The sequence below is a fragment of the Stegodyphus dumicola genome, chromosome 3, assembly GCF_044657685.1.
Source record: "Stegodyphus dumicola isolate Sdum_Otavi_A_Nest chromosome 3, ASM4465768v1".
NCBI lineage: Eukaryota > Metazoa > Arthropoda > Arachnida > Araneae > Eresidae > Stegodyphus > Stegodyphus dumicola.
This window is the reverse complement of record NC_140770.1, coordinates 116,490,140-116,503,593: the sequence shown is the minus strand read 5'-3', so window position 1 is coordinate 116,503,593 and position 13,454 is coordinate 116,490,140. Positions and strand designations below refer to the sequence as shown.

Here is a 13,454-nt window from a genome sequence, read left to right as displayed (position 1 = left end):
TAATTACTATCAGTTGATTTAGTGTAGTGCCATGACTCATGAAGGCTGAATGGGAGGAATTTGTGATTTTCCATGGTGAGATTAGGGTTAGACTAAACAGGCTTTTTTAAATCTGTTTTATTAAATACTTCTGTAGTCTGTTTGTGCTGTATATTCTTAGAATAAAATTGATGGTAGGAAATGTTCAAGGTTACCATTAGGCCTTATACCATTTGAGAGTAATAATGAGCAACCAAATAAGCCTAATGTTCAGTCAGTAGGTCAGCCTTAAACATCAGCCCTTGACAGCATAGAATGAGCCCTAGTAAAATCTTTACGGAAACATCAACAACGCAAGATGATGATGCTTTGTGTAGAAACATGTTGTGTGGGGGGGAAAAAAAGGAAAATGATTGCAGAAAATCCATATGCTTTTCTTTTAATTAGGAGAACTAGAAGGTATAAAGAACTAAATAATATTCATCTTCTGAGGTGAAGACTAAACTGAACAGCATTTTGCTGTATAATCAGCAAGCTACCTCTGGTGATAATCTGATGAGAATCATCGAACTGTCTCTATGATATCTGGTTATAATGAAAGTTTTCTGCCGAAAAACATTCTTAATAAAGTTAGGGGGGAAAAATGAAAGCAGTACCTTTAGTGCAGGTAGTAATCATCACTCAAATATACTGCCAACATTTTGGTAGTTTTTCAAAGTCCTTGGCCTAGAAACTTGGTGGCCGCAAGTCCAAAAACAGATCAACCTCATTTCAAATGTCCTGTGTAGAATGGAAGATAACACCAGCAAGATGTAGCTGCAGCTGTGAAAGAAGGTAAAATTCTGAAGAAGCAATGCCGAGGCTATGTGGTGGGTGTGGCAAAAGATCTCATTTGAATCTGTATAGCGTCCAGACGATGGATATGGATACATGTGATCTTGCATTATCTTGATGGAACATTACCTTTTTCTGCTGTAATTTAATTTGACGTTTTTCCATGGTAGCAGTGTTAACACGGACTAGCATCTTGCTGTGCACTTTACTGTTCGAGGGTTTTACCTTTTTTTCAGTTTACTCTTTGTGAAGAATACCATGGCAGTCCCACCAGATAAATCCCGATCCTTTGTTAGTGAATTTGTGCTTTGTGATGCTGCTGATGGGCTGACGGTATGCAGACCGATCTCATTTTCAACCTATGTTGTTGAAGTAAATCCACTTTTCATCACAAGTGACGATCCGGTCCAGAATGTCTTGCGTTAATATTCGAACAGATTAGTGCAGGCCCGAACACGTCTCTCCTTATCTGTTTGGGTCAGCTTATAGGGCACCCAACAATTGAACTTGTACATCAAGTTTATGCAATGCATAGCATAACTAATGGGCATAGCATAACTCGTACAGTGCTTTGAGCACTTTTTCAGATGAGCAAAGGATCCAATATTGTCCAATTTCTTAAGTATCAAACTTGCAGATTTTACAGCAAAACTCCCCTTTGGCTTTTCTTTTAACACTATGTTTTGTTGACAAATCTCGCTTCAAATGAGAAGATCTCATGGCATCATTATTCAGTATTTCATAACAAATAATACATTGTGGCTGTTCAACACCAACTTTTTTTTGTATAGCAGTAAAACCATATTTAATATAATCATAATTGGTTTGCATTTTTTTGCCAAGCTTACGACAAAGTAAAAAATAACAAGTCAACATTTTATTTTTGCACTGGAAATAAGCATTGCTTGTGTGATCGAGATTTACTGAAATGAGACTGAATTAAGAGTCAGTGACACAGACAGTAGAGTACCGCTCAGTCTGCCCACTCCCTCTTTAGATGATATTGCACCTCCCTTGGCGGCAAGCCCTCCCCCACATTCAAAATTAATACTTTAATAAGACCTGTGATTAATATTTCTGTTTGACTAAAAATTTGTCTGCACCTCATTGAAATTTGATTGCCTCTTTTAATCTGATCATCGTGTATAAGTGATTAATTTGAAATCATTGTAATTTGCATAAATTTGTCCAAATATGCTCTAAAATTTGCATAGCACATTAAATATGTCATAACAAATTAAAATACTTTTGTACTCGGTTATTTTCTATGCCGAGCTAATGTAATTAAATATTAAAATTTTTGCAGATTTTTAAGTCCTTTCCTTAAGTTTGAAAATTTTAGACTGGAAACTAATTAAAAGAACTTGAATTGCAGATTCTTGAAGTGATAAAAATTCAAACCTAGTTTTAACCACTCTTTGTGTACAAGTCAGTTTAGATAAGTGTTTGATATTAAAATATGAGATGCTTTTAGCAGGCTTTCTGTACCTGCTTTCATTACTAGCAGTTGCCTTTAACACAAATTTAAAATTTTAGCACTTTAAAATTTAGTATAACATAGAACATGCCATTATATGCCATTGCAGAAGATAAACCTGATGGCCCCCAGTTGAGTTGTATTGTGAAGTTTGCTTAATAAATGTTTGTAGTAAATGTTTTAGTGGTAAACATTTATGTTTTAGCAGTATGTAATAAAGGTTTCTAGCCGTAAAATTTTAAGAATATTTCTGTCTAGGTATTGCATAAAATAAATGAAACACAATTTTAATTTTTGTCTTTGTTTTTTAAATATAGGTTGAGTCAGAACTTATTGACAAATTAGATATTTTAGTTAGTGATAACAAAGGGGATGAGGAATATAGACAGCTTTTTAATACAATGTAAGTTACATTATTTTGTTGCTATTACCGAGAAAATGTTATATTTTCATTTATGTATCAGAATAAGTTTTTATTTTACTTGTTTTTTTATGCTATAAAAATATTTTGATTATGTATCTATGTATTTTGTGAATTAAGTTTCTGTATTTAATTGAACATGTATTTCTTTTTCATGCTGTTGCAGGGAACACTTGAGTGCTGTGTAAGTTGAAGATATTACTTTTTAAATAAATCCACCATTTTATAAACAAAAATGAATTTTATTCAATATATGATTGATTTTATTCATTTGTTTGATAAATTTATTTAAAGCTACTAAAATTATTCAAGATCTTTCATGTAAATTTGGATTAAATTTCTGCTAGTAATATTAATTCTGAAATCAAATTAAATGTGAGAATTTTTAAAGTTGATCTAATTTTTTTTTTTTTTTTTTTTTTTTTTGGTAAACTATTATTTCATAGGATATGTTTCTTAGTTGGGGAGGGAACCAATAATATAATAAAAGGGAAAAAATATTTCTAGCTCATGTGCAGTAATTATTCTCCTTTATGTGTAGCTGAGTGAATATGTGTCATGATTTCCTTTTAAACATTCACACTTAACATAAAATTAATACTATTTAATTTTTGCCATCAGCAAAATAATTTATATATATAAAAAGCATATCCGAATTTAGAAGTTGATGATGTGGTACTTAATGACAACAGCACCTGATTCAAGAAAAATTTGATGCAGTCGAGACAGCCTGAATACCTTTTATCACTGATATCATATTTTAAATGCAGCCATAGCTAATTTGTGATAGAAATTATGCTTTTCCTTGGAAGTTACATGGGTAATCTTTTTTAAATACCTGCAGAAAGAGCAACAGTTGACAATAAACTTGCAAGTTCCAGAAGCTAAGAAATGCATAGTTTCCAAATGAAGGTTTGATAAAATTAGAGTTGTATTTTTTTATTGATTAATTTTAGGTTTGAGTTAGCAAATTTTAATATTATGATTGGTTGAAGCCTTATGTAAATGTCTGCAACAAAAATCATTCAAGAAGATTGATTTTGAAGTTATGCGCTGTAGAGTGATTTATTAAAAGCAGTTTCTGTTTTTAGAACTGTAAGGAGAAATAATGAAATTAAAATGGAGATTTCAAGGGACTATTAAAATTAGTATTTTTTTTTATTTATATATTTATTGATATTACATTATTCTTCCCTTAAAAAAATGGCTTAGGAACAGAAAAGCCTTCCATAAGAAAAAAATCTGATGTGTACAACACATGACTTCCTTGTACGGAATATTAAATTATATGCATTTTTTCTTGCATTTTATTTTAAACTTATTAGATTGAATTAAACCTACTGCGCCGACAGCGCATAAAACACAATAGAATGAATGCATTCTTTAAAATTCACTTTGTTTACCATAGCGACACTCTGGCGCTAGGTTTACTTAACAGTATTATATTTTATTTATATTATAACTCAGAATGCACAAAATGTATATCATTTAAAGAATTATCTAATCGTTGCCACATGTTCTATTCAAATACTATAATAAAGCTAGAACTATGTATAAAAGAAATTAAGCAAACAAAATAAAAAGGAAACAGTTTTTCACAGACGATTGAGTATTTCTCATTCAATTAATTCAGTTTTCACTTTGTGACAAGGCAAAAATACATAAAAACTCAAAATATCTGTATTAAAAATTACGAAGTAAATCTTAAACGCTTATTTCCTTGAAAAAATTCCAGAAAGGATTAAGCATGATTTAAATAATAAATGAAGGCATTATCTTTGTTGTTGCGAAGCTAAGTTTCTCTAGATTGGCAACAAATCCGCTACTCAGCTGTTTCAAATGTAAACAAGAGCAATGGCCGCCATCAAATTAGGCTTATCGTCACTTAGACAACTTTAAAATTGTTGATAATTCAAAAAATATTGCATACAGATTTACTAAAGGCATAAAAACTTTAACCGGAATATAAAACAACATAATACAATCATTTTTAAAGCAAAAAATGTACAATTTACAAACATATAAGAATAAAGAAACTGAGATCACTGAGCCGGGTAACAGAGTGGATGTATATATAAATATATTTCTATACGTTTAGTGCGGCCAATTGCAACCAAAATACGAGGTGCTCATCTACATGTTATAGCAGTCCTATATAAAAAATTTCAATGTTTTGAGGTTACTCGTTTTTGAGTTGTTCGAGATACGTACGTATGCACAAATGTACATACGTTCGTACAGACGCCACGAAAAATTCTCTTCAGAATTAATTTTAAAGCAGTTTTATAATTTTTTTTGAAGGAAAAGAGTATTTTATTCTGTACTTACGTACAAATATCATGCAAAAACATCGTTAAATTGCGTTCGACAGTGGTCAAAATGGATATTTTCGTTGAAATATGCTGCCTGAAACGTTTCGCGATTACAATACTTCCTTTTTACTTCGTACAAGGAAGTAAAAAGGCTTTACAAAATTAAATGAATTATCATATGGAAAATACAAATCAAAAAAATTTTTAAATAATTAATAATTTTTAAATAATTGCCAACTATAAATTTAGAGTATTATATTTATGAAAATAAATACCATTTTTAAAGTCCAATTGAAACTTCAGTCCTCAGTTCAATTTGGAAAGGCCCAAATAATTAGCGGGATTCTTCAGGGAAGGTTTTCCAACCTTAAAAAATTTTTACATATCTATTATTTATTTTGATACATTATACAAATTACAAAAAATATATATACTGTTTCGAATTTTGTATGTGGCTAGTTAATTTTAGTAGAATTATAATTAAAATAGTTGTATTTCCCCATGCAATGCAGCATGAGACAAATTTGAAAAGAAAGCTATACCGGAAAAGTAAAAATACAGGAGCATGTGCATTTAACATTGAGTAAATGGATATCTTGGTAATTTGTATTTAAACTGATTAATTGACTACAGTCAAAAGTCGTTAATTCGGACACCCATTATCCGGACCTCAAAGCTACAAACTTTCTGCGCATGTGTCGCGTTGAGATGGGGGAACGCCATGGCACGCAATTAATTGGAAGTTGATCTGTCAGCACTATCCTTATCTTCAGGGCAGATGTTTTTATTTTATTTGGCTTATAATTCATTACTAAATGTAGTATTTCATCTCGATGTACTCTGTATTTGCTATGATTTAAATCAAATTCCTCGTCATTATAATTCGCTTCCAATAGTGAAGAAAGTGACACAGAGGTTATTGAAAACGAAAAAATTTCGATTGACAAATTAGTCAGTATTCTCGACACAGCAGTTATAGGACTTGAACAGGGGAACTTTGTAACTGAACAAGAAATTATGTCTGTTTATAGAATTAAAGAGAAAGTATTATCACATAAAACGAAGCAACTTAAACAACTTACATTGAAAGAAATGTTTAATAAAGTAAACAAATAAATACTAAGCTTTTTTTTTTTTTTTTTTTTTTTTTGTAAATTTTGATACCCTTTAGATCATAATTGTTCTTTATTTCATAAATTACGATTTCATATTTTTAATTTTATAATTTCAGCATTCCATCTTACCAGATTTAAACTGATGATCTATAATCTGGAAAAATCGATAATCCGGAATCGCTGAAGTCCTGACGAGTCCATATTAACGACTTTTGACTGTACTATGTTTGTTGTAACCGTAATTCCACCCTCTTACTGTTTTCCAGAAATGTCGACAAGCAGAAATTCCTAGAAATATCTGCCGACCTGTTGAAATCTGTAAAAAGCCAAAGAAAGAGCGTCTCAATTAGTTGCTTACATACTGTTGTTGTGATTTGTTTAGTTCCATGAGATATCTGAATTAGCATTCTCTTTAGATATGTTTGCATTGCGTGGTATTTTAACGTTTTTAGTAATTTGAAGTATAACTACTGATTACACTGCGTGATATTCTGAACACTTGTATGAATATCTCTTAGGAAAATTCTATTCTAATACAGTAGACGTTCGTTTTTACGAACCTCTTTTTTACGAACACTCTCGATTTGACGAACTAGCGAATGGTCCCGAATACACTCCCATAGATGTAATGTAATTTTGCGCTCTTATTTACGAACTACAAATCAGGAAAATCTCTTTTTTGCGAACTCAGTTTTCATACTTCTGCGTGTTTCATTGGGACGAAGTGTGAAGGTCAAATAAAATCTCCAACTATTTTGAGGCAGCAAGTGCAAAACATTCGAAGAAGTACAATAAGGAAGGAGGGGGCGGAGAAGAGGGGGAATTTGGACAAATTTATGGTGTTGTTTGTTGTGGGAGGCTCTCAGAAGAGCATCGGCCTGATGTTGTTGGTTGGGGGTGAGACCATTCGTGTTAAAGAGGTTTGGGTCGCTTCTAAAAGAGAGTTGTTGCTTTTTGTAATGTCATAGTCATTTGATCTGGACAACTCAATCAGTGAAGTCTCGTTAGTCGAGAGGGAGATTGGGCCAGTTTTTGTTAAGTAAGATTCTTAGAGCTATGTCGCAAATGAAGAAACGAATTTGTTTAGCGGTTGAAATAAAAAAGAAGATTTTAAAAGAAGTTGACGAAAAAATATTAAGCAAGACACAAATTGCTCAGAAATATGGAATTCCTAAAAATAGATTATCGACGATTTTAAAGGCAAGAGAAAAGATCTTTGGAGCTAAAAACGGAAACGATGAATGTGGACCATCCTCTCGAAAATATTTTCGAGAATCAAAACACCCAAATTTGGAAAGGGCTTTGCTTGTTTGGTTTCGAAAGATGAGAAGCTTAAACATTCCAATTGATGGAAATGTACTTAAAGAACAAGCACACTTTTTTGCTTCCAAATTAAACATCAAAGATTTTAAAGCATCGGATGGTTGGTTACAGAAATTTAAATTTCGGAATTATTTGAGTTTCCGGAAAGTGTGTGGTAAAAGTGCAGCAGTAGACACGTCATCAGCAAATGAATGGAAAGAAGAAAAGTTGAAATTGCTTCTTTCTGAATACTCTGCAGATGACGTTTTTAATGCGGACGAAACGGCTTTGTTTTTTAAGATTTTGCCAGAAAGAACATTAGCTTACAAAGGAGATAAATGTGTTGGAGGTAATAAAGCTAAAGAGAGACTTACAGTTTTGATTGCAGCCAACATGATTGGGTCACAAAAATTGCCTCTGCTCTTTATTGGAAAATATCTGAAACCAAGGTGTTTCAAAAATGTTCAGAAAATTCCTGCTGCATATTATGCTAATAATAAGGCCTGGATGACTGGCAACATCTACGAAAAATGGTTGAGAGATTTAGATAACCGTTTTTCAAAAGAGAAGCGCAAAGGTCTCCTAATCGTGGACAACTGTACTGCACACATGGAAGTCACTGGGCTTCAGGCGATCTGTGTGGAATATCTCCCACCAAATGCAACTGCAGTTTTATAGCCAATGGATTAGGGGGTGATCAATAGTTTCAAGCGAAAATATAAGACAATGCTCTTGCAAAGAGTAATCCTTGGCTTGGAAAGGGAACAACCTTATCAGATTGATATTCTTGGTGCAATGCATTTATCAATCAGTGCATGGAATGATGTTTTAGATGAAATAATTTCTAAAGCCTTTCGACATGCAGGTTTTATTAAAGAAACGGACGTAACTGAAGAAATCCATGACAATAGATCTCACGACGAAGATGAGGTTCTCATGCATGAACTTCGCCGTAGAAATCCACAGTTACCAGAACTTTCATTCGAGGATTTTTTAAATGTGGATTCTAATGTCATCTGCACGGAGGAAATATCGGATCACGATATTATTAGCAGCATAATCAACGAGAATGAGAGACTTTCAGATCCAGAAGAAGAAGAAAATGAAGTAACACCAAGACTGACTTTAAAACAAGCTGCTGAACTTAGACGATTTTTTGAGCCCAGTGATAATTGTAAAATGCTAACAAATATAGAGAAGATGGAGTCTTGCATTGTACAATCTGTTGTTTTAAAACAGACAAAGATAAGTAATTATTTTGTTGATCAATGACTTAATAAAGGTACGTTTTGCAAATATTTTATATTTCTTGTTTGTTTAATAGAATGGATATCATTTATTAAGTAGTAATACTATTAAAAATAATTCCTAATACATAAATAAAAGCATGGAATAGTATCACTAACCTGTCTCGAAAACATTAAAATGTGAAATACTAACAATTTCCGATGCCTTTCTAAATTACGAACTCTCGATTTAACGAACTGTTTTCGTAGTCCCTACAAGTTCGTAAAAACGAGCGTCTACTGTATATATCTTTTGGTAAGAATAAATTTTATTAACCTATTATCGGACTTGTGCATCCTAATAATAGCATACTGAAATTATGGCATTGTTCTTTATATTTCACTTTCAGTTCCTAATTTCATACCTACTGAAAGTTCCACAATTCCCTAAAAACAAACATCTCCATCTGAAATTGAGGAAATTCTCTTTAACTGACAGGTGCATTGTTTCAACAGTAATTAAGAGGTTAATGGTAAAGGAGTGTTTGAACGATTACCTGAAAAGCTTCCATCCCTTGTATAAGGTAACTGGTCCTTTAAGAACTGTGTTAAAACTTCTTAAGCCAAAAAATTAATTCATATAAATATATCAGATTCATTCTTAAAAATGGTAGCTTTCACCACATTTATACATGAGGGTAAAAAAAAAATCAGTTATTCATAAATCATTTATTCATATAAAAGTTAAAATATACTCCTTTGGGATTTTGAATCTGCTATATTTCCTGTAATGTTTGCTACACTTAATCAGTTATCCATTATATCATTATAATATTCATGCACAATAATTTTTATACATTTCACTTTTAAATCAAAATCAATTTTATTATAATTATTCTGTTTCTTATATCATTAATATTTTTATATTCTTTGCAGCATTGCTTTGATATCATTTTCTGTGTTAATACTCAAAAACATGGTTTTATATAATTTTCTGTTTAATAGTCTCAATTATTTCATCATTAATCATATTTTATTTTTAACTTATTTCCAAAGTAATTAATATTTTTGCAATAATTCAAAATTATATGTATTATTTTAACAACTTTCCTAACAGAAATATTTGAACAATTTTTTATTTGTTATTGAATTTATATAACATAATTATCAAAAATTAAATTTCTAATAGCATAACATTATAATTTTTATCCTTTTCATAAAAGTAGTTTTACATAGTTAAAATTCAAAATAATAATTGTTAATAGCTTTCTGTTTATTGATTTATACTTCATAAACTAATTAATTATTTCATTGTTATGAAAAACTTTAAACATACATATTTTTACCACTAACTTTTTATATTATCAAACATATAAAATTAAATGAACTAACAAAATTCAAAATACCAAATCATTAAATTAGAATATCAGATTAATTATATTGATTTGTTTTCTAAATAGGCATATTTTCAGTTACAGTAACCAAATCAAAATAATAGAAATTTGTTAAAAACAGATGTACTTGATTTCAATTTGAACACCATAGCATATTTATAAATTTTGTATTACTGATAATAAATGTTATTTAATTCATTTGGAAGATAAAAATAATTTCGAATTTGAGGCTGATCAACATGGTATACATGATGAAAAGCAGAACTGAAAAAATCTTGCTCAGGCAGTTTAAAGGACATTCTTGTAAATGCTGAGATAGATAATCTTTGGTGGGCTGGTATTCTGAAATCTTTTATCATTGAAAATAATAGAGTACACTTTTTTTTCACTTTCATTTACTGGATGTCAAATTAATAAGTGAGGATTTGAAGATATGGCAGAAAAATTATGCAGGAATCATGTTAAAGAATTTAGAACTTGCAGTTGAGAACAAATATTCTTTCTAAGTCTGTAGACAAACCTTTTAGTAAAACAGGGATTTCTCCACAGTCTATAGGTAATCCTATAGACTTATTTAGTAAAAATAGTGACTAACCACTTAACTGATTTAGTGAAAAATAATTAAGAATGAAAGCATAATTTGAGTAGATTATTACAATATTTATCAAATTGAAAATTGAATGCCATATATGTGAATGATTCTTATAATGTATCAAAATAACTAATAGATGTGTAAAACTTTTTATATTTAATATTTCGTGATGAAAGTGACAAGAGTTTGGGAAACTTTCCCCGAGGAATCCTAATAATTATTTGGTCTGTGGAAAACAAGGTCTTTTCAAATTGGATTAGTTAGGCCTCTAGGAATGATGTTTATCAAAAATATAAGACTGAACATTTATAGTCTGCAATAGTTTAAAAACTGTTAATTGCAAAATTTCATAATTTGTATTTTCTATACTGTAATACCTCTACATATTTTCTAATGCTTTACTGTTGCCAAGTATTTTCTTGTAGAAGGGATGGAGGGATAATGTAAAATAAAAAATAGTTAAAATACTAACTTCCTTTATTTCTATAATGCTCCCTTTTAATCTGATCATTCCTTTTTCTGGGAAGTACTTATAATTAATAGTTCTGAACTGCATCACTTCAAAATTAATCATCTTCATTGTCTTGCATAATGTTAATGATACAGGCATTTACATAATGCTTCAGCCAATAATAATTTTAAATTTTGCAATCTGAAACTTGGAAATCAATCAAAGAGAAGTCAAACCAGAATGGTTTATTCTAAACCAAGCTTTCATCTTGGCCATATTGCATTTCTTCTCTCACTCCTGTTAACCCTAAGCTTGCTATCAGCTATTCTTTTTCTTTCATCAAAAATGTAAAAAATTCATTAAAGTTTTTGCATGCTTAGCCCAATTTATCTATGTCTTCCATCAAAAATGTTTGTTTATAGTAAAAGCATTGTTTCATTAAGGAATAAAATATGTTCAATTTGCCATGAATTTTAATGCCTCTTTATGTTTCACATAATCAGCATCTAAATTATTATATATATGAATATTATTTGCAATCATTTTGCAGCAATGTAATTCTTAATTTGTGTGGTAGAATATTGTAATGGGTTGTGTTCAGTAGTAAAAGTGTAATAATTTGTTTATCATTGTGATAATTAATTTAATTAGTGTAACATGTAACTATTTTTCAAATGAAAACTATGAAATTGTTGTTAGCTATTGCAAATAAATGCCAGATATATCAGCTAAAATGGTTCTGTTTATTGACTAATCAGAAGGAAATTTTAATACTACTTTTGTTGATAGATGTAAATTATATTCGAATAACTTACTCAATTGATATTGCATAACTATTTTTCATATGAAAGTATATCAGCTGATTATCATTAGATATTACAAATACATAAATTGGTTTAAATAATTGAATAAAAGCTTTTTAAATCTACAAATGATTAAATAAATTATTCTAGCTGGTTTTGTGTTGATTATCAAACATTCTAGCTTCTGTAAATTAAGGTAAATTTGAATTAAAAAGAGGATAAGTGGAATAAATAAATAAAATATCATGCTAAATAAATAAAATGATATGAAGAAATTTTTATGAAATTTAGTTAAAGCATAAATTACGTAGTTTGTTTTAAATTTCCATAAAAATTATAGTACACTAAGTATACCGAAAATTTGTCCAAATGATATATTAGATTCCAGATAACAGAGTACAAGATGTGAAGGATTTTTCATCTCTTATATTACATACTATAAAATAAGTACTGTAAGGGCTGTAAGAGACCATTATCTCTTAAATCACTACTGACCTAATAATTGTGTTCAGTATTGTTAATGAAAACAGCAGTTAACTCAATAAGAAGTAATAAGTAGTATAAGTTTTTTTCTTTGTCGTGCTGAAAATAGTTAGTTTTCTTAAGGGCAATTCAATCATGTACGATGGAATTTAGGTTGAAAGTTTGAGTTAACCGCTCCATACACAGTAGTCTTCTTTTGAAAGTATTTTACATTGCTCACTAAACTTAAAGGATTGTCCAAATAAAGTATTCTCACTGATTAAAGTTTTCAGATTGTATCCAAAAGTTATTTATGCTAATTTACAAAATCAGGCTTTTGTGCATAGATTAGTACTTGGAATATCAAATTAGATGATTTGTAATGTATTGAACTATGGATTCATGTTGAAATTTAAGTGTGCGATGTTGTTTAAAGTTATGTGGTTTCTTGGAATGATCAGTATTCTTTAGTTATAATTTGAAGGCATTATCTAAGTAGTTAAGTGAAGAACAGAAGTGGTGGTTAATTGAGAGACTGTTCAAGGAAGAATGTGAGGAACAAAGAAAGTCACCCAGGATCTGAATATCTTCTAAATGTCAAATCAAGGACTTAAAATTGCTTTTTAAGTAGTGAATCAATAAAGCAATAAAGGCTTCCATAAGCCATTTTCTGTCAGTGTCAGTTCAAAGAAACCATGAAGTAACTACAAAAGAATGTGTTTTAGATTTTCATGTTGTCATTGGAACTCAAAAAAAAAAAAAAAAAAAAAAAAAAAAACATCCTTCTGTTGTTTTATGAAGGTTTCATAATATTAGACTTTTTTTGAGAAAATTAATGGCTTGTCTTTTACATGTTTCATCTTAAGAGGCTCATTTAAAGCAGTTTCATCATTACCTTCAATGGAGCCAAGAAGAATAAGACCATTTTGTGTTTAATAACAAGTCCAGGTATAGCTTCAGATATGATTCTAGATGTGTTTTGATCTGGATGGGGTGAGGAACAAGTAACTTTTCTTAGTTCATGAACAATTCCATTTCAGTGGAAGCAGTTTCCTACTTTATTGTGAAAAAAAAAAAAAAAAAGGC

At 30.2% G+C, this 13,454-nt stretch overlaps 1 protein-coding gene across 2 annotated transcripts in view; it reads left to right on the top strand.

Moving 5' to 3' along the window:
• Positions 1–13,454, top strand: part of spg (dedicator of cytokinesis spg) — a 267,982-nt gene that overhangs the window by 188,924 nt on the left and 65,604 nt on the right. For both annotated transcript variants that reach the window (XM_035372971.2, XM_085813220.1), the window contains 2 exons: positions 2,608–2,693; positions 2,878–2,895. In XM_035372971.2, the coding sequence (XP_035228862.2) occupies positions 2,608–2,693; positions 2,878–2,895 (104 nt within the window). The remainder of the gene's footprint in view (positions 1–2,607; positions 2,694–2,877; positions 2,896–13,454) is intronic.